This window comes from Cibotium barometz, chromosome 19, assembly GCF_041138505.1.
Source record: "Cibotium barometz isolate CiBa-2024 chromosome 19, ASM4113850v1, whole genome shotgun sequence".
In the NCBI taxonomy this organism is placed as follows: Eukaryota; Viridiplantae; Streptophyta; class Polypodiopsida; order Cyatheales; family Cibotiaceae; genus Cibotium; species Cibotium barometz.
In genome coordinates this window covers 30,757,461-30,782,281 of record NC_141064.1, presented here as the reverse complement: position 1 = coordinate 30,782,281, position 24,821 = coordinate 30,757,461, and the positions used below count along the sequence as shown (strand labels likewise).

Sequence of the window (24,821 nt, the reverse complement as noted above, 5' to 3'; positions counted from 1 at the left end):
CGCGATGATCAAGGTCCGGGGGCGAAACTGGGACTTTATACCCAACAACCTCCCACTTAAAGGGCCAGTGAAGCTCCTCTAAGTGAAGCTATGTAACTCCCACCCGCTGAAGACACATATCAAGCTGTGCTTTTGGCAAACTTTTGGTGAGAGCATCTGTAGGGTTCTCATGAGTGCCAATCTTGACCAAACTGACCAAACCATCATCTAGCACCTGTCTGATGAAGTGGTACCGTACATCAATGTGTTTGGTACGAGCATGAAACATGGCATTCTTAGCCAGGTATATGGCACTCTGGCTATCACAACCAAGGACCGGAGCCCTCTCTGGCAATCCAAACTCTGTGACAAGGCGTGCTAACCAAATGGCCTCCTTAGAAGCCTCTGTGACGGAGATGTACTCGGCCTCAGTAGTAGAAAGTGCTACTATCCTCTGGAGTCTAGAGCACCAAGAAACAGCACCACCTGCAAGAGTATAGATGTACCCACTAGTAGACTTGCGGGTATCAGAATCACCTGCCATGTCTGAATCACAATAACCCTGCACCTCAAGTGGACCTTTACCATACATAAGGCATTTCTTCTGTGTCCCCTTCAAGTACCTCAAAATAGACTTTATAGCATCCCAATGTGCTTTGCCAGGGTTGGACATAAAACGACTGACTACTCCCACTGAATGAGCAATGTCTGGCCGTGTAGCAACCATAGCATACATAAGAGATCCACAAGCAGAAGCATAAGGGATCCCACGCATAGTACTGGCTGCATCATCATCTTTTGGGCAATCATCCTTGGATAGTTTAACATAGGGCTGCAATGGAGCACCCAAAGGCTTAGAATCAGCCATGTTAAATCTATCAAGGACTTTCTAGATATACTTCTCCTGCGAGAGGAAAAGCAACTTCTGTGCTCTGTCCCGTCTAATCCGAAGACCCAAAATATATTCAGCTGAACCCAAGTCCTTCATAGCAAAAGCTGACTTCAGCTGGTCCTTAAGAGCTTCCAAAACGCTCTTATTCTTCCCGGCAAGAAGCATGTCATCAACATACACCACAAGTATCACTGGGCTGCCATCTGCATCAGTTTTAGTATACAAGCAATGATCTGCATGGCTACGATTAAACTTCTGGTTAAGCATGAAAGCATCAAACTTTTTGTACCACTGCCTCGGGGCTTGTTTCAGCCCATAGAGACTACGCTTCAGCTTACAAACCAGATGTTCTTTGCCAGGAATGACAAAGCCTTCAGGCTGCTTCATATACAGCTCTTCATCTAAATCACCATGTAAGAAAGCTGTCTTTACATCCATCTGATACAGTTCTAAATCCAAAACAGCAGTGAGAGCAAACAAAACACGAAGGGTGGTCATTTTGACCACAGGAGAGAAGACCTCCTGAAAATCAATCCCTTCCTTCTGAGCATAGCCCTTAGCAACAAGGCGGGCTTTATACTTAGGCTGGCCGTCAACTGTCTTGACTTTGTACACCCACTTGTTAGGAATAGCCTTCCTTCCTTTGGGCAACTCAACCAAGTCCCAAGTGTCATTTGCATGTAGAGACTTAATCTCCTCCTGCATAGCATGCTCCCACTTGTTTCGGAGTTCACAAGACTTAGCCTCTTTGAAAGTAAGAGGCTCACCCTCATCTGTAAGCAAAACATGTTGCAAAGAGGGATCAAAACGCTGAGGTTCCCTCCGAAAACGAGTAGACCTCCGTACCCAATGATCATTGGCTGGTTGGGGGTCAATATCGGGAGGAATCATAATTTCAGCATCAAAAGGCTGCGGGTTTTCACGAACAGCCTGATTTTCAGCATATAGGGGTTGCTGCCCTACACCTCCAGGAGCATGAAGCGGCTGTCCAACCTCTTCTGGCTCAAATATCACGGACTCATTATGTTCAGCCCTTTGTGAAGCATCCTGGGGCTCATTTTCAGCATCAATGGGTGGCTGCCCTTGCTGAAATTTGACCTTTTTCTGATCACCATGAGAGGCACAAACATTACGAAGCAGCTTTGCCTCATAAAATACAACATCCCGGCTGCGAACCACTTTGTTGGTTGATGGCAACCACACACGGTAGCCCATCTCACCTTCATCACCGTAGCCAACGAAGGTGCCCTTCTCGGACTTAGCATCAAGCTTGTTCCGGTCTTCCTTGCGGATATGCACATATGCATCACAACAAAAGATGCGTAAGTGGTCATATGAGGACGGTTTGCCAGACCAAACCTCCTCAGGGATTCCACCTTTCAAAGCTGTGTGTGGAGATCGATTGCAAACATGAACTGCAGTTTTCAAGGCTTCTCCCCAAAAATCCTGAGAGAGATTAGCTGTGGACAGCATGCATCGAATTCTTTCACACAGTGTACGATTATACCTTTCAGCCACACCATTTGAAGAGGGGCTATAAGGGGGTGTAAGTTCCCTCTTAATGCCATTATCATCACAAAATTTCTGAAATTTAGTACTAACAAACTCACCCCCATTGTCAGTGCGTAAGCATTTAATCTTCACTCCAGTTTGAGTATGAACAAATGCATAAAACTTTTGAAATGCAGCAAAAGCATCATCCTTAGATTTCAACAAAGTGATCCATACTTTTCGTGAGTGATCATCCACAAAAGACACAAAGTACTTTGAACCACCTTTAGATTTAATGGGCATGCTGCATACGTCAGAGTGGACCAAGTCCAACTTTTCAGCCGTGCGAGAGGCACGAGAGGAGTAAGAACTCCTATTCTGTTTCCCATACAAGCAATCATTACAAAAATCAAGCTTGCTTCCTTTTGCATCAAACTTGTTCAAGGAGGACAAAATGGAGAGACCCTTTTGGCTCATGTGGCCAAGTCTCTTATGCCAAAGCTCCATGTGGGAGCGTACCTCTGCAAAAGCAATAAACTTACCAGACAAAGCTTGACCATGAAGGCTATATAATGTTCCTTTCTTGCATCCTTTTGTAATCAGCCTTGTGCCTTTGGTCAATTTCCATGTGCCATTTCCAAATATGGCCGTGTATCCCAAGGCATCAAGCTGGCCCACAGACAGGAGACTGGTTTTCAAACCAGGCACATACCTCACATTTGGCAGCACAAACTCACTACCATCCTGCAAAGTCAAATTCACGGTGCCCATGCCTTCAATATTGCAAGCATGATCATTCCCCAAGAACACCTTTCCTCGGGAGCTTGCAGTGAAAGTTGCAAAACACTCCTTGATAGGAGTTACATGAAAAGAGGCACCCGTGTCAATAATCCAAGTCTGTGAAAGCACATCAGATTCATACATCAAGGCATGAATGACATCTGGTTCTAAGACATGCAAGTTATGAACATCAAGAGCATTAGCAGAAAAAACACATAGCACATCATCTCAGTCAGACAGTTCCTCTATGACAACACCAGAGGCCACATTGGCCTTGCTCTTGTCCTTTTCGAACTCTTCTGCTTTGCTGGAATTACTCTCTTTTTCCTTCTTTTTGTCATTTGAATGACTGGATTTCTTCTTCCGGTCTTGCTCCATCTTGTAAAACTTGCAATCTGGCTTCTTGTGGCCTTTACGACCACACTGGTAGCATGTAACATCAGACTGCTGGCCCTTGCTCTTGCTTCTACCCTTGGAATTGGTAGTAGTATTTCCCCGCTTGGTCGTCCTCCCTCGTGAGATATTTGCAGAACCGCTAGTCTCTGAGGTCTTCCTCCGGATATCTTCATTGAGAATAGCACCCCTGACTCCATCAAAAGTTAGGTTGGGATTTGTCCCAAGTGACACCACAAGTGTCTCCCAAGAGTCAGGCAAAGTAGTGAGCAAAAAAATAGCTTTCAACTTATCATCAAAAGCAGGCAATCCAGAATCCTGCATCTGATTAAGCACCCCTGTGAAAGCAGTAATATGCTCTACTGCATTCTTAGAATCATCAAGTTGCATATTCATGAGTTTCCTGATGAGATGTACCTGGTTCACTGGCGTGGTGATCTCATAGGTGCTTCTCAGCTTCTCCCAGACGGCATAGGCTGTTGTCAGCCCTTTGAGGTCAACAAGAACCTCATCAGCAACAGCCATCTGGAGATAGGCAACGGCCTTTCTGTTAAGGACTCCCCATTCATCATCTGTCATAGCAGCGGGTTTGAACTGCTCAAGTGCAATATCACATTCCCGCAGATAGAAGATATTCTGAATCCTCACCTTCCAAAGATCAAACCCAGTGCCAAATACGGGTTGACAGTAGGATGCTCGTAGATTGATGAAACAACTTCAAGTGAAGAAGACGGCGGAAGAGAATCACCGGATGTCGATGTAAACCCGAGGGGCAGCCGGAGATACTGCAAAAGAGGACCGGGGCAGCTCTATATTGATGCTGAAGTGAATCCGGGGCAGTATGTTGCTGTCTTTGGGGCTGCTCGTAGTTCCTGGCTGCTGGAGGCAGCGTTGGCTGCTGCTAGTGGCCGTGGGGCTGCTGGCTGCAGCCCGGGCTGCTTGCTCGTGGCCGTGGGGCTGCTGGCTGCAGCCCTAGATTCTGCTGGTGGCCGTGGGGCTGCTGGCTGCAGCGTTGGCTGCTGCTGATGGCAGCCGTACAGGAGGCAGCCGTACAGCAGGAGAAAAGACAGCAAACGCTGATTGCAGCAGCACAGCAGCAGAAACGCAGCAAAGGGGGCAGCAGGGTAGAGGAAAACGCAGCAGAAGGGCAGCGTAGAGTGGAGCAGAAAACGCAGGAGAGGGGAAGAGCAAGAAAAACCCAAAACAGGCTCCTGCGTTAAAGAAAAACAGAGCAGCACTCTAAAAGAAAAAAAAAACGCACCAGATTGATGATAGAAGGGAGGTGTTTGACGCGAAAAACGCAGACAATCCTGTAGTCAAGTGGTGGAAGACACCTCTAACTCCATAGCTTCTGCATACAGCTTCCCTCCATAGCTCTGATACCAGTTGTTGGAGGAGAATGACTCAAACACAAGAGCTTGCAGCCAAGGAAGCGCAGAGGAGATAGAGGAGTGAGAGAGAGAGAGAACTCACACAATGCTCAAGAATATCTTGATGTCTTGATGAGGCTCAAGGGAGACCTCGTATTTATAGTGATACAAGGGTAAAGTTAGGGTTAGGTCTAATATGGGCGGGCGCCCAACTTATGGGGCGCCCGGCGGACCAAATACAAAGAATGCCGTTACAAGGCCCAAATGGGGGCCAAATGTACAAGTAAATATATGGCCACGAAGCTCTCGAAAAGAGCTACGCGATGATCAAGGTCCGGAGGCGAAACTAGGACTTTATACCCAACAAAGGTAGCGCAGGCACTTCTTCTTTGGGCAGAGGCGGTGCCGCTCTCTGGGTGGCGCAGAGGCAGCGGTCAGGGTGTAGACGACGCTCTGACGGAGGCGCTCTTGGCAGAAGTGGCGGCGGTGCTCACAGGGCAGAGAGCAGGCAGAGGCGGCGACTGGAATTGGCAGCAAAGGTAGCTGCAGTAGACAGGGTGGCGGCGCAGCCAGGTAGTAGGCAGGGTGGCGACGCAGCCAGGCTCAACTGGGCGTGCAGGGGCTGCAGATGGATGTGCATAGCAAGCCAGTGCAGGGTGGCAGAGGGATTCAGAGCAGTGGCGGAAATCGGCACTGCTGAGGTGGTTGCCGCCAGCCGAGGTTGAGGAGAAGGGTTGCGTGTGGAGAGAGGGAAGTTGATGTTGATGATGAAGCTTCACAAGATCTCCTTTATAAGTCTCCACGATTGCTTTCTATGCCTCACCAAGAGGGTATTGGTTCCTTATATACTTAGAGGCAAGGGGGCCAGCCCCTAGGGGGCAAGGACTAGGCCTATATGGCTTGGGCAGCCAATCGGCCAGTCCCAATGGCCAAGCCAGCCATGAAGGCCAGCCCAACAGGCGGCCAGCCTCAAGGGCGCGGCCTGGACAGGCACGCTGCAAGGCGGCCAGCCAAGGTGTGAAAAGGCGCATACTTTATACATTTAAATCAGGTCATGGAGGTCTTTTTAACAGGCCACCTGCTTATTAGCAACCACCGACCAGCAGCTTAGTGCCTATAAAAGCATGGGCAAGAGATTCATTTGAGGCATCTCATAAGTCACAAAGGGCTGAAGAATTTCAAAGGCCAGGACAGCCAAAGGGAGCCTAAGCCAAGGTGAAGCTTGAACATCAAGAGTCAGTTCCTCTACAGGCTGAAAGTCTACAGCCACAGAAGATCTACAGATTTGCGTTATTTTCTCATCATGCTAATAAAGTAAATACACCATTCATGGTGGGGGGCCTAAAGAGGGTATTCGAGACCCAATATTGTGTCCGATTCACTCTCTATCTCTCTCTCTCTTTTTCTACACCTATGTCTCTATCTTGTGCATTATCTTCGTCACGAAAGATTGCTGAATTCTGTCCATTGAAGAACTGATTCTATTCATCAAGCTTCCACATGTTACACTTTTATTTGTCTTGTTTTCATTTTATGCATATTAAATCTGGCACTTTGCGTGCCCTCAAATTTTGTAGCTTAAATACTTTTTTCGAATAAAATTCCTAAGGGGGGCAGCAGCCCATTCTGGACCTTGTGCAAGTTAAGTTGAATGATGCCTATGATTCTTGCAATATTTTTCACATTATTGCTAATCTAGTACATTGAGGTCCAATATTATTACTATCTTTGGATTGACTTTATTTCATTTAACTTTATTGCATCTAGTTATTGGTTTGAGTTTGCCATTATCTCGAGATTTGTAGAACCCTGCACTCTGGAACGGCTCTGGAACTCCCTCTTGAGTTACACCCAGCTTCCCCTTTCTTGTTTACGTTTTTTTTTTTTTTGCTCTTATTTTATTATTTCTTTTCTTCTATTTCTCCTTATTAAGTTCTCTCTATTACAATTTCTCTCCCAATTTTCACTGATTTCTCTGAGAGTTCCACTTTCGCCCAATTTTCCCTAATCCTCCAATTTTGTTTTCCTATTCCTCAAATCCCCAACTGCCCCAATTTCTACCCAAATAAACAAATCCTCTAAATCTCTATATTTTTCCCAATTCCCCTTAGCCATTCCCTGTTCTCAACCCCCCATCTGTGGGCCGTTCCCATTTCCCAACCTTTGGCCATTCCAATTTCTCGTTCCCATTTCAGGCAAAAACCAACTGAACGCAACTTGGACAAAAACTTCAAAAATCAGCAAGTCTGCTGTGAAAGAAAGATATACCACCAGAAAGTTCAGATTATTTCCCAAGCTTTAACAAAAGTGATTTGACTCCTACTCATAAAGCTTCCAATCATCAACTCCATCATGGAAAGCATAGACTACGTGCTATAACATATCCACTCACGTCATCGACACCCAAGAATAGGTGCACGTTCACGCATGAGAAATGTCCTTAGTGGATAAATCTTCAAAGATAAAGCACCATACGAAGTTTCTATTACTTTTCCGAAGGTGAAAGGCAAACTCGGCCATGATGAAGGCTAGCACTAGGGAGCATGCACACACACACACACACACCCCATAGCTGGTCGAGCAATCACACCACTTTGGATAGAAAGAACCAGCTGGCGGCAACTTGGACGAAAACTTCAAAAGAAATCAGCATGTCTACAAATGCGGCAGAAAGAGGTACCAACGGAAAGTTCAAGTTCCTTCCCAAACTCAACAAAAACCAAAGTGTGATCTTGACTTCATGAGAGTCTACTCACAAATCATTAACTCCATCACGCATAGCATAGCCTACAGGCTCTGGCATCCCCACTCACCTCAACTTATACATTGGGACCTCTAGGGCTCATTGAGCCCTCCCAATTAAATGTCATCAATAAGCCTCTTTTCACAATTATTAAATGTCATATATAATGTGAAGTTGTTATGAACTTTCTTTTAGGTATTTTGTGGTTGTAGGGAAGAAAACCTTAAAAATGATGAAATTAGTGGAGAAAATGAAGCATATATGGCATCCAAATGTATACTTCTAAAGAATATGAAACTGCAACGCACTTGATTTGAAACTCAATTTGGGCATGCGAAATGCATTGGCCACCTCTGAAAGAACACTTTGGCTTGCAGAAGTGATTGACCTTTTAATTCACAAAACACATGTAGAGCAAGAAACTGACAGAAAACACTTTCACAACCGCACACACAACACCAGCACTGGGTCCCAACAACCAGGAACACCCCCCCCCCCCCCCCCCCCCCCCGCGGGAAAAAACAGAAAAAGGCATCTTTCCTCTCGATATGGAGCTCATGTAAGAGCCCCCTTTTCCTCGCCTAGCCGGATGACACACAATCATGCATGCAAAAATTGAAATGGATAGAGCAAAAAGTGACAAGCAGGATAATCTTGCTTCAATGTGGCCAGCACAACTGTTAGGCAAGCCTTGCAAGCGTAATTGGCACCATACTGCCACATAAGGCACAACAGCATCCTGGGGCTGGAAAAGCAGTCAACCTGTCAGCCAATCGCTGTCCCAACCCGACCGACTTCAGGGATCAGCCCTAGATCCAACCAGGTCGGTCACTAGCCCCTCCGCCCTTTCCTTTACAGCATTTGCAGCCTACAAAGACCCCCCGCACTCATACTTCATGAGTTTGTAGTTTTTCATCATGCCCTGCTGCAGTAATTCCCACAAAACCATGGCCACACCACCACATGTTAGTTATCCTGGTAATTGCCAGTGATATGATACCTTCCTTTCGTAGTTCCTACTTAAATTGGGAAACTAACCTGAAGTTTGTCTTGCCTCTCTTGCAGTAGTTTCGCTGCTCCTAAAAGCATTGCAACATGGGCATCATGCCCACATGCATGCATCTTTCCTGGATGCTTGCTTTTGTGCTCCCAGTCCACCAATTCCTGAAAACAGATCAAAATAGATGTTGTTTAAGGAAAAGAAACCATTATGATTGCCTCTCTCTCTCTCTCTCTCTCTCTCTCTCTCTCTCTCTCTCTCTCAGCATGGACAGGCCGCCGACCATATGGGCCTGCAGGGTGAGCATCTCATATATGCAGTAGATTCTTTAGCTCCTTTTCTTGCACACCTATTTAACAGGGCACTAGCAGAGGGCTTGCCTGCGGAGTGGACGATGCGCACCATTGTGCCGATTCACAAAACAGGGGATATGCTCGGTCCGAGCAACTATAGGACGGTTATGGTTGGCCACGTGCTGGCCAAACTCTATGGTGCAGTGCTGGAGCAAGAGCTTAGCTTATATGCTGAGCGAGCAGGTTTACGCTCATCAGGGCAGGCAGGCTTCAGGAGAGCTTTCTCTACCACTGACCATGTATTCACTTTGAGATGTATGATTGATCAGGCCAGAGTGAGGAAGAGAAAGCTCTATTGCTGCTTTGTGGATTTCCGCAAGGCATTTGACACAGTACCACGAGAGAGGCTCTTTCAGCGCCTGCAGTCTCTTGGCATACCAGCAGATATGACATGGGGCATCTATGCATTATATGAGCAGGTTTTTGGCCGAGTCAGATGTCCAGGAGGTATGTCCGAAACTATTGCTAGCACCATTGGTGTGAAGCAAGGATGCCCACTTTCCCCCACGCTATTTGGGTTATACATTGATGAGGTGGCTAGGGATTACCTTCTCTGCAGCAGCCACATGCTTCACCATGGGTTCAGCAGCCAGAGCTAGATTGACACGGGGATATGCAGCATTGGCTATGCTAGAGAGACAGTGCCACCAGGCACATTTTCAGGAGCCCCGGACGAAGGGATGGCTATGACACATTAGTCACACCGGCATTGATGTCAGCGGTATGGGCGCCAGGCCTTGCTACCCATTGGTGGACACAGATAGAGAGACCACATGCCCTCATGATGGCACGCATGATACGCAGCAAATCGTCAGTACCTCATGGCATTATCCGAGCAAAGTTTGCTGTGCCTCCTATGATGGTAGAGGCCATATTTCAGACTATATGCTTGCTAACAGATTCAGAGAGATGCACAGGACAGATTGTCATACAGAGCTTTTGAGGCATCTAGACAGCTGGCTGAGGCAGGAGACAGAGGATCATGGTATGCACAGGTCACACATTGGTTCTCACAGCATGGCCTAGACATGGATCATCTACCACCATTCCAGTATGACAGGGATGCACCACATATCCGTCTCTCTCATAGTGAGAGGAACAGAGTATGGCAGCTCTATACACGAGAGACATGGATATCGCCTACACAGCCTCTTCCACCGAAGATGCTATACTACAGAGATCACTTCATGAGTATCACTGATGATGGATTTATAGAGAGGCCTAGATACATGGAGGGCTTTTTACCACAAGGCTCCCGAGTGGCTATTGGTCAGCTCAGAGTTTCATCACACCGATTGGAGATTGAGACTGGCAGAGCAGCACGGATCCCCCGAGAGGAGAGGGTATGCAGATTGTGCAGAGAGGAGGTGGAGAGTGAGGAGCATTATGTATGCAGATGCAGAGCATATACAGTCATCAGAGAGAGATATCCCATTTTATTCAGAGAGCCACATTCCCTACGCCAGATCTTTGAGGCAGCAGACCAGCGCATACTGGGGAGATACATTCTAGACATACAGCGCCACAGAGAGACATTATTACAAGCTCAGACAGCTCCAGAGGGGGGGCGACAGACACAGATTACTACATTTTTTCAGAGATCCATCCCCCTCCCAGCCCCTACACGACAGGGAATTACTCTCCAGAGAGCAGAGACACTTAGAGCCCGCAGGAGACAGAGGACACCTGGCTTTCGGACACCACGCCTATACCAGAGAGAGATGACAGAGATCACGGCTCAGTTTCACAGAGAGGGTGCGGAGCGACTCGCTCGCTTCAGAGCACACCCAGGCATGTTCTTCAGGGAGCTGTGGACACCCCCTTCACTGATGTATACCATTTTATACCCCCAGTATGGTACAAGATGGAGCTAGCTAGGTTGCATATCAATACTCCACGCATATAGCTTTGCATTCCCCTAGTAGTAGAGCTCCATCCCCTGCACACCCAGATTCAGCTTTTTTTTTGTTCAGTACTTTTTCATTTTGTTGGGATGACAGAGGATACCCCATACAGGTACTCCGATTTGTCTCATAGGCCGAGTTCGGTCTTTTGGAAAACATTAATAAAATCTTTCTTTCTTTCTTTCTTTCTCTCTCGGCCATACTCATTAGCCCTATACTTGATATTTTGGAGAGTAGTATACCATCTACGAGGAGCTGATGCTGCTCTCATGTTTCTATGTTCCTAGTATTCCATGATGAGTTTCCATGGACAGTTTTGTATCACCCTAGTGAGATAGCTATGTTTATGTTTTGTTTCTATTTTATTTTCCATTCCATGATGAGATATGCCATGGACATTATTGTATCACACTGGTCTCATAGGCCCATTGGGTCTTTAGTAGACGCTTAATATATCTATCTTTCTTTCTTTCTTTCTTCGGGCAGGGGATGCCATCGCACCTTAATGCTTGATGATGGAGAAGGATGGTACTATCATTGCATGAGGAGATCTGGAACACATTCCCCAAGTATCTCTGGCCCTCTTGCTCCGGGATATTCACTACCACATGTACATGGGAGGCCCATGCGGTACACGGGTCCTCTTTTCATTTCAATTTAAGTACTTTTTGTTTCCATGTTCACGGTTGTAACACGTCGGTCTCATAGATGTATTGGGTCCTTGTAGACATTCATAACATCATGGCTACCTTACAGCACAATGCGACCATACGACAAGCTCCATATCACTCCCATGAAGGGAGAAGGCTTTGTATTTCCCTCCAATGAAGGAAGGAGGCTTTGTTTTTTGTTTCTTACAGCTTTGTAATAATTTCATGGAGGTCCCATGGGTCGTTTATCGGCTCCCAGAGGACGATAATACATTCTTCTTCTTCTTCTTCTTCTTCTTCTTCTCTCACAGTTTAGTTCATGTTCATTTTGTCCTTTTTTTTTCTGAACATACAGAAGACATTGACAGTTGTACATTGATTTGTCTCATAGGTCGAGTTCGGCCTCTAGTAGACGTTAATACAGCTTTCTTTCTTTCTTCTTTCTCTTTCTCTCATCACCACAGAGACTCACTAATTAGGGAGTCGAGACCCCATGGGAGACATCCACCCCGGCCCCAGGCCGCCATCACTCAATTCTTCCGACCACGAGAGGATGCCCCACCAACCATGGATGACATACCCAAAGCCTCATCAAGCCACACATTCTCGAGCGCCCAACCCCCTGCCAAACCCCACTCTGGTATGACTCTAGACCGTGCCATGGCACTGCAGTGAGCCCGACGTTCCAGACTCCCTGAACCTAGCCAGCAACACAAACATCAGCCCCAGCTTGAGGAGATCTTGGAGAGACACAGAGCCACCTTCCCACACCCGGCAAATCTGCAGAGCCTTCTACAAGCTAACCCCATGCTCAATATCTTTGATGCCCCTCCATAGGTTGTATGATGATGATGGCCCCACTTTATATCATATGGCTCGGACTTGACATTCCCAGCTCTAGTGTTTGTTTTCTTTTGTACCATGATGAGATTACATGGACACTATTGTATCACTTGTGTCATAGACCCACTAGGTCTTTTGAAGACGTTTAATATAACTCCATAGGTTGTATGATGATGATAGCCCCACTTTATATCATATGGCTTGGATTTCACATTCCCAACTCATAGCTCTAGTGTTTGTTTTCTTTTGTATCATGATGAGATTACATGGACACTATTGTATCACTTTTGGTCTCATAGACCCACTATGTCTTTTGAAGACGTTTCATATAACTCCATAGGTTGTATGATGATGATGGCCCCCAAAAAAAAAAACCCCGCTCGCTGAAGCTTCCGCTCCCCCCCTGCTCGCGCTGCAGCTTGCACGCACACCCCCCTCCCCGCCTCCTATCTGCCTTCGCGTCTACTCCCCCCGCCTCTGCTCATTCGCACCGACTCCCCCGCCTCTGCTCATTCGCGCCAGCCCCCCCCCCCCCGCCACTGCTCTTTCGCGCCCCCCCCCCCACTCCGTCTCCTTCGCGCCCCTGCCCTGTCTCCGTGACCCGCCCCCTCCACCTGCCTTCACCCTCTCCCCTCCCTTTTCGTGTTTCATCCGCCCCCCCCTCCCCTTTCGCCGCCTTTGTTTTAATCCCCTCCCCTCATTTTCTTTCCGCCCCCCTTTGTTCTCCCCATCCTTCTCCGTCTTCAGCCTTTCCCCCTCCGCCCCTCCCCGCTCCGCCTTTTGTGCAACTCGGTTCCTGCAGGGCTTTCCGTTTACGCTTCGCCTTCGACAAAGCTTCAGACACTGATGGAGGCTCCTCCCACCCCACCTCAGAGGGACTCTTCCGTAGCCCCCTCGCCCGCCCCTGAGGATACCCCCATCAAGCTTTCTCTTTCGCCAGAAGAGGAAGCGAGCCTCGCCCCAGAGGTGGAACGCCTCCAGGCACATTCCACCATCTGCCGTATAGTCGACACTCGCCCCAGCAGAGGGGAGATCCGGGATCTTCTCCAAGCCCGCCTTCTTGCAGATGTGGGCAAGATCCTGGACGTTCAGCTACTGGGCCGCGGACATTACCAGATTGAGTTCGAGACAGCCCAGAGAATGGCCCAGGTCCTAACCATGAGTCCCCTTGACATCAGGGGCGCTCGGGCCTTCTTCAAACCTTGGCAGCATGGCTTCGACCCAGCAACGGTTGAGCAGGGAGAGCGCCTATTCCATGTCACAGTTTGCTTCCCTGGACTCCGCCGCGAGTACCTTCCGCTCCTTTCTAGGATAGGAGCATTGGTGGGCTCGTTGCTTTGAGACTGGCCCCACAATAGCTTAAGTGGTGGCTAGAGCAGCTAGCCTGCCTTCGGTCAGAGTTTTGGTTCCTGACATCTCCTCTCTTCCGAAGGTCATTCAACTACCTAGGATAGGGGGGGGATGGATCGATCAGAGAGTGGAGTTCTCGGGGCTCCCGAACCAGTGTTTTATATGCAGGCAGGTCGGCCACCTGGCCAAGGCCTGCCCTCGCAGGAGACCCCAACCTTCACCGCAGCAGCAGGCCCCCGATGGCCCGCCCACAGATGCGGCTCGGCAGGTAGCCTCCGGGACACCTGCTCAGCCCACACAGACCTCGGATTGGCAGCCTGGACAGGGGCGCCGTAGAGGGAGACAGCCACAGCAGCAGGCCCAGAGGCCGATGCAGCAGCAGTCACAGTCTCAGCATCACTGGGTTCCAGTGAGGAACAACTTTGCTCCCCTCCAGGAGGAGACCCCAGCGCAGACTGAGGATCTGGAGATGCCAGCACCCCCTCCTTCGCCCCCCCTCCCCCCCTCCCGCCTCGCTTCCACCTTTGCCTCCTCCCGTTCCCGCTCCCGTTTTGTCAGCGGCTCCTTCCCCACCCCCTTCTCCCCCCCCCCTCCCCCTCCGCTCGCCTCAGCTCCTCGGGAGGCCCTAGCAGTACCCTGGCGCTCACCTGCTGTCCGGCGGGCACTGAGCACCAACCTTGCTTGAGCATCGCAGAGGAGACCTACCATGCCGATTCGGGCTTCACGGATATCCTCTATCCGCAGTCGGCTGAGTAGGCTCGACACTAGACAGCGCTCGAAGGCTTTTGACTACTCCTTCACACGGCTTTTTGGAGCGGAGGGCCCCCATGAGCCAGCACCCATCAGAGTTCATGTGGTGATACCTCCGGCCCGAGGGGAGGAGGCACTTGATTCAGCGGTGGCCTTCTCCTTCCCTCTCTGTGGCACTAGCGACCGGGAGTGGACTCTGGATCTCGCTCTTAGCATACTGAAGACTCAAGCAGTTGAGTTTTCTCACCATGTGAGCGATCTGGAGGTGACAGACGTGATAGGCCGACTCTGGGAGCTAGCTCACTTCTTTGATTCCGGGAGTGCGGATGCCTCCGGGGTTCGCCACTTGGTGGTTCGCATAGTGGCAGACCTAGCACGCGACCCTGGATATGTATGTATACACGAGGTTGCTCTCTCTAAGCGGGAGGCAGTCGCCATGGGACACAGCCACTGGCGCCTGATCCGAGATTCAAGCAGCACACCGGGTGGGCAGATTCATAGCCGCTCAGATGGGGACTATTCTCCATCCAAGCCGCTTGCGAAGGCCCGCCGTATGGCTGAGACAGCCTCCACCTCAGCAGGTCATCCATGAGGATCATCTCATGGAATGTACAGGGCCTTGGCGGCGCACACTATGTACGCTATCGTGGTTGCTTGAGGCAGGAGCTTCAGAGATGCCTGGTTGGGGGCAGTATTGATATTCTGATGATGCAGGAGCACCATTTGAGTGAGAGCAGGATTCGGAGATATGGTTCCGTGATGCCTGGTAGATGGGACACATTTTGGTCTGCAGGGTTTGGCCCCTTGGGTGGGTAGGGAAGGAGTATGTATGGTCATTGCGGATGTATGGCGGCAGGCCATTGTGGATCGCGGGGTCATTGTGCCTGGTAGAGCACAGTATGTTACTCTGAGGATGCACAATGAGCTCTTTGGCGTGCTCAATGTCTATGCGCCCAACCATGCTAGTGCCAGAGCAGAGTTCTGGACCCTTGTTACAGATGCATTGCCCGAGGTCGCACATTGGTGTGTCGGAGGAGACTTCAACATGCTTGAGGACCCGGCCGATAGGGTGGGAGGCAGTCATGTTACAGTGCACGGCACGGAGCTTGCAGCTTGGGAGCGATTTTGCATGACACTGTGGATCACTGATGCATGGCAGCATGAGGCTTTCTCCCGCTCTCAGGACAGTCTTAGTTTTTCTCGGTCGGATCGCCGGCAAGGAGGGACTAATCTATCACGGATTGATCGCTTCTATGTGGGCGACAAGTTCAGGGAGCGTGGGAGCTCCGTTGGCATTCTCGCTGGCACTTCTTTTTCAGAGCATGCGCCAGTTATTTTGACACTTGAGGAGGGGACACGGGAGACCAGCTTGCAGTTGAGGATCCCAGAGAGGATACTTACAGATTCCAGTCTCTCTGAGGACATTGAGAGGATATGGCATGATAGCCAGAGCTCTGACCTGGATGCAGCAGGCCAGTGTGCCCAGGGACTCATCAAGCTCAGCTCTTTTTTGCACGCTGTAGCCTTGACACGGCTAGGAGAGACACAAGAGCGGGAGCGCCGCTTGAGATGTAGCCTTGCTTCGCTCCAGCGCCTTCAGGAGCAGCAGCCTACATGTGAGTGGGTGGCGTCCCAGCTGAGCCAGGCACGCCAGGAGGTTAGAGAGGCAGAGGAGCAGAGACATGAGTTCTACTATCATCGCCAGGCCTCACAGTGGACGCAACTTGGTGATAGAGTGACTAGGGAGTTCTTTGAGATTACCGGACCCCGCCATGCTCGAGCAGGTGTACACCAGCTCAGGAGACAGAACGGCTCGTTAGGCACCACTGAGCTCGGGGAGATTAGAGCCATTGCCACTAGTTCTATAGAGACCTGCTCTCAACGGAGCTAGCCACGGAGGCACGTGATGCTTGCAGACAGACTGTGTGGGCCCATGTGCAGAGGGTCACAGATCGTATGCGCACAATTCTGGGTGAGCCTCTTTCAGAGGATGAGCTTGTTGAGGCTTTGAGGGTCCTTCCGCGCCATAGTTGCCCTGGGGAGGATGGATTGACGCCTGCCTTTTTTATGCGCTATTGGGACATTTTGGGGCCAGGCCTCCGCAGGGGCTTTCAGTATGTTTTGGACACAAGGGTGATGCCACATAGCTTTTCAGAGGGCTTGATCTTTCTTATCCCCAAGGGAGAGGGAGTGTCTGATGATATTCGGCAGTGGAGACCTATTACGATCCTCAATACTGTCTACAAGGTCCTGGCCAAGGCCTTGAGTTTGAGGATCCAGCCCTTCCTTGGGGAGTTGATTCATTCTACCCAGACAGGATTCGTCAAGGAGCACAGTATCCTTGACAACATTTTCACCTTCTGGGAGGCGACGGCCCGAGCTAGATTTCTCGGCGAGGACCTGGTCGTTATGCTTCTCGATTTTGAGAAGGCATACGATAGAGTCAATTGGGGTTTGTCAGAATCGAGCATGCGGAAGTTTGAATACACGAAGAGAGAGAGAGAAGTTGACGCAGAGAGAGAGAGAGAGGGGTTGGCGAACAACGCTTGAACTTGATTAGCAATGAATAGATGGATATTACAATGGGTGGGCATGGGTATATATACCCTCACAATGGAAATGGCCGACTCATGTAGCATAAGTTAAATAATAACTTATGCCCTTTGTTACAACTCGTTTCCACATGAGATACGACTTTTAACACCCTCTCTGTAGCTCACAGTGGACATAGATGAAGAAACAGATGCAACCATGGACACCTCAGTACTGGCCGGATACCGAATACACCTCGGAAAATGCACCAAACAACCTGTCTCCTCAAGGAATGCCATCTTGAGCTTCAGCTGCCACATAGAATAATGAATTGCAGACAACTCCACATTCATGATCCCCCATTCGTTGAACTGAGTACACACACGTCCAAAAGATCTCCTGAACATTGAACTATCGACACATGACGCCCAAAATTCTCTGACAATGAACTAGGAACTCATCCCATCCATAGTCTGCTACCAATGAACTACGAACACATCACGTCCATAGATTTGTCAAGCTGTTCCATGCCAGATGCATGTGCCTTGAACTCCGACACACGGGTCCAAATCACCAAAACAGGAGCACAGACTGCCCCTCTCTGCCACTCACATGCCTCTCTCTGGCTGAAGCATGTGGTAGCATCCATCCACCAAGCTAGAATGCTGGAGCATGTGCCAGTGTAGTCCTCGCCACACCGGCAGACGCCGTAGCATCCCTAGTAGAATCACTGTCACTGTCATCCTCGTCAGCTTTGCCTTTGCCTTTGTCATTCGTCGAGCCTTGAGCTTTAGCTTTGGATTTGCAATCCCGAGCCAAATGCCCTCCCTTTCCGCACTTATAACAACGGCTCCTCTGCGCCCGAAGAGGATCTCGTCCAGGCTTTGGCCGGATACATGCAGCTTTAGGACACTTGCCTACTTGAGAGCTCCCCTGCTACCCAACCTGCACAAACCAGGGCCAATATGCATTCTGGATAACCGCCTGTAACGGCCGCCCGATTGGACGAAGGCCGGGCAGGGGCGGTAGGCTTTGATGGGCCACCACTCGAATCCGGGTACCACGCCAATGCCCCCTGGATTCGCCCTTCCCTGTTGCACCCGTTCTCCACCTCCGCCCTCCCGCAAGCTTTGCACCCCACTGCCTGCTCCTGCGTCGCTCCTTCCGGCGCCCCTGCACTGGACCCGTTCCCTTTGGATGACCCTTCCGCCCTCGCCATCACCGCCGCATGACGTCCAGGTCATCGTTGGCTCCTCTGTGCTGCAGCAGCCACCTTCTCCAACTCCACCGTGTGCCCAAGAATCAACGAGCACTCAGCTCTGATACCATGTCAGAATCGAGCATGCGGAAGTTTGAATACACGAAGAGAGAGAGAGAAGTTGACGCACAGAGAGAGAGAGAGAGGGGTTGGCGAACAACGCTTGAACTTGATTAGCAATGAATAGATGGATATTACAATGGGTGGGCATGGGTATATATACCCTCACAATGGAAATGGCCGACTCATGTAGCATAAGTTAAATAATAACTTATGCCCTTTGTTACAACTCGTTTCCACATGAGATACGACTTTTAACAGTTTCCTAGAGGGCACTATGCTTCGCCTGGGTTTTGAGCCGGTCTGGATTAGAGGGGTGGCGGCTCTATATTCCACAGCTCGTAGCCAGGTGCTGATGGTAGGAGGACGGGGGCCGAGTTTTGAGTTGACCGATCAGTCCGTCAGGAGTGCCCTCTCGCCCCGTTTCTTTTTCTCTTCTTTGCTGAGGCTATGAGCATGTATCTGACAGCAGAGGAGGTTGGTTTGAGAGGACTCCAGTTCCCAGTCCGGGGTGAGGACCTGCTCGATTCTGAGTTTGCTGATGACACGAGATTATTTTTGCATGGCCAGGAGGCCAATCTTCAGAGGGCAGAGCAGTCGCTACAGGTTTTTGGTGCAACTTCGGAAGCATCAATCAATTGGCGCAAGACAATGGCCTTTTGGATCAGTAGCGCTCCCACTCCAGCATGGAGCCCAGCCCCATGTTTTAGATGGATTCCTCCTGGCACAGTAGTGCGGTATTTGGGATGCCAGATTGGACTTGATTTGTCACCTGAGCAGCAGATCGCCCCGCTTCTTCTGAGCATTTAGAAGAAGCTTTTGTATTGGAGTACAGCTCGGCTATCCTTGGCTGGGAGGGTGGTGGTGACAAATCAAATGCTTTTAGCGACCATGTGGTACATCACGTCTTGCTGGATCTTCTCGAACTCTTGCATCAGCCAGGTACAGAGGCTAATCAAGACTTTCTTTGGTCTGGGCGGGACGGTCAGCCGGCCCGGGCTAAGGTTGCTTGGGCAGTTATTACTCTTCCGCTGGCCCAGGGGAGCTTGGGCATTTTAGATCCAGTTGATCAGAGTAGAGCCTTATTGGGGAAGCTTATTGTTCGGGGGCAGCTTCCAGGCCGCGCTGAGCCTTGGAAGGAGCTTCTTTTTCAACGACTGCAGGCTAGGGCTCCTCCAGCAGGGGGCACTTGGGCACCAAAGATATGATGGATCTTCATAGAGATGAGGAGGACAGGCCTCAGTAGGGGATGGGAGGACAGATTTGCCTTGAGCATCCTGCGAGCTTGGGAGTTGCTGCGACGACCGGGGCTTTCTCAGAGACCTCCTACTTGTGCTGAGGAGCAGGCCAGACAGCCGCTCATCTGGAGCCCCGCAGTACGCAGTGAGCAGGGTCATATGCTGGGTTCTCGGGCTCGTCTAGCCTGGGGACCATTGGCGACAGGCCCAGCACGGAGTTTTGGAGACTGGCAGGCCTTCTGCAGTCTCCCAGCGGAGGTCCAGGTGGAGAGGCTGAGTCACTTCAGAGGGGGGCTGATTATGAGGGATGACATTCAGGAGGCACTCACTGAGGAGTGGTTCACGCCTTTCGAGCCAGCGGCCCCACGGTGGATGGGAGCCTTTACACAGATGGAGATCCTGATTGCTGTCAGAGCTTGCACTGAGGATGGTAGATGCCTCTACTATGAGATCCAGGATGAGGGCAGACTTCAGAGAGTGGAGGCCGAGTTGCCTTTGGTTGCAGAGTGCATCTTTCAGAGGATACGGGTAGTGGCCGCCGCTTCCCGGAAGTGGCATATTGATCTAGACCCTGCAGATGTGGACTCTGATCGGCGCATTTGGGCATATGCTGCGCGCCCCTTGGCCCAGCTCCATCGGGACCCTGGCGAGTACGAGTGGCATGATCCTTATGCGTCCCTCAAGGCCACAGAGATTACCTTTTTCCAGTACACTGTTCGGTTGGGGAGGCATATTTTGACTACGAGGAGGATGGTCTCTCCAGCCGCACCGGAGCATTGGCGGCTACAAGGACTCTCACAGGAGTTCTTGGAGGATTTTTGGGCCAGGCTCTAGGCTAGTCGACAGGCACGCAGGATCTCGACTTTTCAGTGGCTGGTTGCCCACAGGGGCTCTGCAGTTGGCACCTGGCTTGTCTACAGTGGTCTTCCAACGGCCTGTTCCCGATGCGGCCACCTATTGGAGATACAGAGACACTGCCTATGGGACTGTCCACAGGCGCAGCAGATTTGGCTGAGGATGCTGCGCATTTTGGCCCCCCTCTCTCCAGAGGGCATGTATACGTGGGGTGCCGCTGCTTAGTCGACATTGTCAGGGCCTGCTCTGGGATACGAGACAGAGCAGGACAGCCAGGCCATCAGATTCATTAGGGGCCAGCCTTGCCTTGTTCCTTCACCGGATTTCTCGTCCGCCGTCTGGACACAGGAGAGGGATTTACGATGGGAGCTCCTCAGCAGCCTCACCATCTGGTTCACCTGGAGAGCCCGGTGTTTCAGGGCCTTTGAGGAGAGACTGGAGCCACCAGCAGAGACTGTTCGGGGGATTAAGCACGAGCTGATCCACACCCTGCGAGGACAGTATGACCGCATCCGGGGCGACTCGGATGCGGATGCGGCGATCGTGCGGCGCCAGGCCTTCCACACCACTTGGCGCAACGGCCCCTTCTATACACTACACGCGGGTACCCCCCGCTGGCATTACAGGCCACCTGTTTGGCTTTTCCCCCCTCCTATTGTATGATATAGCTCTCAGTTATTTGTACTGATCTTTGTACCTTTTTGCACCTAGGGAGAGTCTCCCTAGCTGCCTTGATTGGATCTCTGCTCTGCCTTCTTATGAGCACGAGAGTTTTTTTGTCGCCCAGCGGGCGTTTTTTTTAGCTAATGAAAGGATCTTTTCTCGGAAAAAAAAAATTTATAATGATGGCTCCACTTTATATCATATGGCTCGGATTTGACATTCCCAACTCATAGCTCTAGTGTTTGTTTTCTTTTGTACCATGATGATATTACATGGACACTATTGTATCACTTTTGGTCTCATAGACTCACTTTATGAGCATCTCAAGGGATGGGTTTATACATCGACCGCGGTACATGGATGTATACATGCCACATAGCTCTCGCGTTACTATTGGACAACTACGAGTCTCATCACATCAGCTAGAGAGAGAGGCTGGGAGAGCGGCACGGGTTCCCAGAGCTGAGCGGATATGCAAATTGTGCCGCGAGGAGGTGGAGACTGAGGATCACTTTGTATGTAGATGTAGAGCCCACCAGGGGGTCATAGATAGATATGCAGGATTGTTTGAGGAGCACTCTTCACTACATCAGTTGATGGAGGCCTCGGACCAACGACAACTTGGCAGACTACTACTAGAGCTTCATAGTTCTCGAGAGAGACTCCTCCAGACACCCGCTCCCACTAGGGGTGGGAGACAGTCCCAACTCACAGATTTCTTCCAGAGAGCTATGCCAGTGCCAGCTAAAGTACCACATGGGGTGACCGCACAGAGAGCAAAGGAATTGAGAGCCAGGAGGAGACCTAGACAGACTGGACATAGAGCACCCCGACTCCGTCACCGAGAGATAGCAGCTATCCGAATGAGACACAATGTAGAGACACAGGAGAGGCTAGCTCGCTTTCACTCAAACTCAGGGTACATGTTCACGCCATTCACAGCCTCAGCATCGGCGATGTATGATATCTTATATCCCTCTTATGGCACTGGATGGAGTTAGACATAGATCTGCATAGCATGCTTGTACTACCCCTTCAGCATATAGAGATGCATCTTGCCTTAGCACTCCATCCACATCCCCACCCCCCCTTATATTGTTTGTATATGGGCTCCACCGATCCATGATGATTCACAATTGTATCCAGACACATGCACACTTTTTCTTTTCTTTCTTTTCTTCTGATGACCGGAAGAACACAGTTGTATTATTTTTGTCTCATAGGCCGACTTTGGCCTCTCGTAGACGTTAATATCTCTCTCTCTCTCTCTCTCTCTCTCTCTCTCTCTCTCTCTCAACCTATATCTAGCTGTCTCCACTCTCAACTGGTGAGACGTTCCCATAGGCCCTTTGGGTCCTTTGAAGACGTTCACAAATTGTCTTCAACTTCAGGAAATAAACTAATATGCTTGACATGCTCTCGAGTGTTCACATGCCCCATGCCATGCGGATTGCGATTGGCCAAATGCGGGTTTCATCCCACCGCCTCGAATTGGAGACAACTAGAGTTGAGTGCGTCTTCAGAGCCAAGGAGCTCATACGGAGACCCACAGAGGAGAGGATTTACCCACATACAAAAATGAAGACAAACAGCCATACCGTGTCAAAGCTACGGATACCCCACATACAAAATGAAGGCTTATATCTATGGCATGTCAAAGCCACATTCACTCATCCCAAATAGGCCATCTTTCATGCTAGAAAAGCCCTCATCCCTCATCCAAAATTTCGCAAACCCAAACCAGCAGTTCTCAAGTGGTAACTGCTGTCAACACAGCCTCACCCCCAACCTCCTTTGTTGTAATTGTTGCATCTCCTAGTAGAACAAGAGATGCACATTAGGATTCCCTGCCAGTCGGGCGTCTGCTCCTGATAATGGACTCTCTGAGCCTGCGGATCTCCAGGAGATAAAAACCCAAGCATCGCTGATCACAATAGTCGATGACTCTAGCCAGTGGTCCAAATCCCGCTCTAAAAAGGCAATGGTAGCGCCCTCGGATCTCATAATATGCTGTGCAGCAACAGATGTAGTGCTCCTCCGTCTCTGGCTCTATCCAACAAATCTGACAAATCCTGTCCCCTGGAGGTATGCCTCTAAATCTGCATGTCTCTGTCTCTAACTGATGTGAGGAGGTGCGGATCTGCCCAATGGCACACCTCAATCCATGAGACAGATTACTGACTTCTTTAGAGGGACTACCCGAGAGGACACACAACCGACAGCCCAGCAGCGGGCACCCCGTGGGACTCTAGTTGAGAGAGCTATCCAGCTGGGCAGATCTAGACGCCCGAGGGTTCGCGGATCCTCACATCGGAGACGGTGCCTAGACCGGAGGATTCAGAGCATCATTGCGAGGCATCAGGCTCGCCCGACCAGGCATCTCACTATGGCAGATATCCAGGCCATCCGGCAGAGACCCATGCTAGAGCTCCTAGGATGATTACGACTCCAGCCATATACTGTTGTACTCACTGTCACTTTTGTACTCCCCCATATTCATGTATTCATGTATCCATGTACTCATGTACCCCATTTTGACTAGTAGCATTAGCTTCCCACTCTCCCTAGTTGCTGCTTCCAGATGCCCCCTACTGATGTATTGTGGGGCTAGATACTTACCTTCAGTTCTTTCTTTTCTTTTCCAGACAGTGTATCGGATGTCACATGGTTGTAACGTTGGTCTCATAGGTCACTTTGGCCTTTTGAAGACGTTAATATAACATTTCATTTCTCTTTCTCTCTCTCTCTCTCTCTCTCTCTCTCTCTCTCTCTCTCTCAAATGAAAATTAAAAAACCAATTGCTTGATGTATACATCCCACATATAAAAATGAAGACTAACATCCATACCATGTCAAAGCTATGGATATCCCACATACAAAATGAAGGTTTTGCATCTATTCAACCCAGATAGAAAAGAAAAAAGAAGGCTTACATCCATGGGCAGAGCATCCATATCAGCACGGAGGGCTACAACAGGGTCTTTGCCAGAACCAATGGTAGCTACAACCCCTGTGGTTGCCAAAGGCCATTCATAAGGAATGCCCAACTTCTGCAGCTCCTCTCTGATCAGCTGGCTGGTGTCAAACTCTTCAAACTTGAGCTCCGGGTTCTCGTGAATTCGCCTTCTGACAGATTTGAGCCAGGCTATGGTTTCCTCTTCGTGGGCAGCTGCGAGAAGCTCCTTAGCAAGGCAGGAAGATTCATGATCTACAGCAGGGCACAGGTCTAAGGAGGGAGCTGATGCTAATGGAAGGAACACCAGCAAGAAAAGCAAGTATATAATCACCCACAAAACCTCATCAGGAAAGGCGCCCATGGCTCAGCTGTGATACAAAAAACACACGAGAGATGAAAAAAACGTAACACAGGCTCATGAATGGATTGAGCTTTCACCAGACACAGAGAGAGAGAGTGTGCGCGCGCGCGCGAGAGAGACCAATGAAACTAGAGACAAAACAGCTGCCCACTTGGCTTAACTAACATCTCCTCTTGGGCAACACCAGAGAGAGAGAGAGAGAGCAACAAAAATGTTGTTTACCCATATCCACACGTCATTGTTAATACTAGTAGGGGACTCTCTCAATGCTGTGCCATTGTTTGAAATGGCATATATATGGCGTTTAATTTATGTGTTTTTATACACAAAGTATTTGCAATGGTATGTGCGTTCAATTTTTTTCTAAGCGTGAATCTTTTCTCAAGCGTGCACCTAAGCG

The 24,821-nt window shown here is 49.8% G+C and overlaps 1 protein-coding gene across 2 annotated transcripts in view; it reads right to left on the bottom strand.

Annotated features, from left to right (window-relative positions):
• Positions 1–24,434, bottom strand: part of LOC147628444 (IAA-amino acid hydrolase ILR1-like 3) — a 45,630-nt gene extending 21,196 nt beyond the window's left edge. For both annotated transcript variants that reach the window (XM_086813591.1, XM_086813592.1), the window contains exons 1-2: positions 24,038–24,434; positions 8,687–8,812 (exon numbers count right to left, since the gene is read on the bottom strand). In XM_086813591.1, coding sequence (XP_086669717.1) covers positions 8,687–8,812; positions 24,038–24,421 — 510 coding nt within the window. In that variant the 5' untranslated portion in view covers positions 24,422–24,434. The remainder of the gene's footprint in view (positions 1–8,686; positions 8,813–24,037) is intronic.
• Between the last annotated feature and the right edge of the window lie 387 nt (positions 24,435–24,821).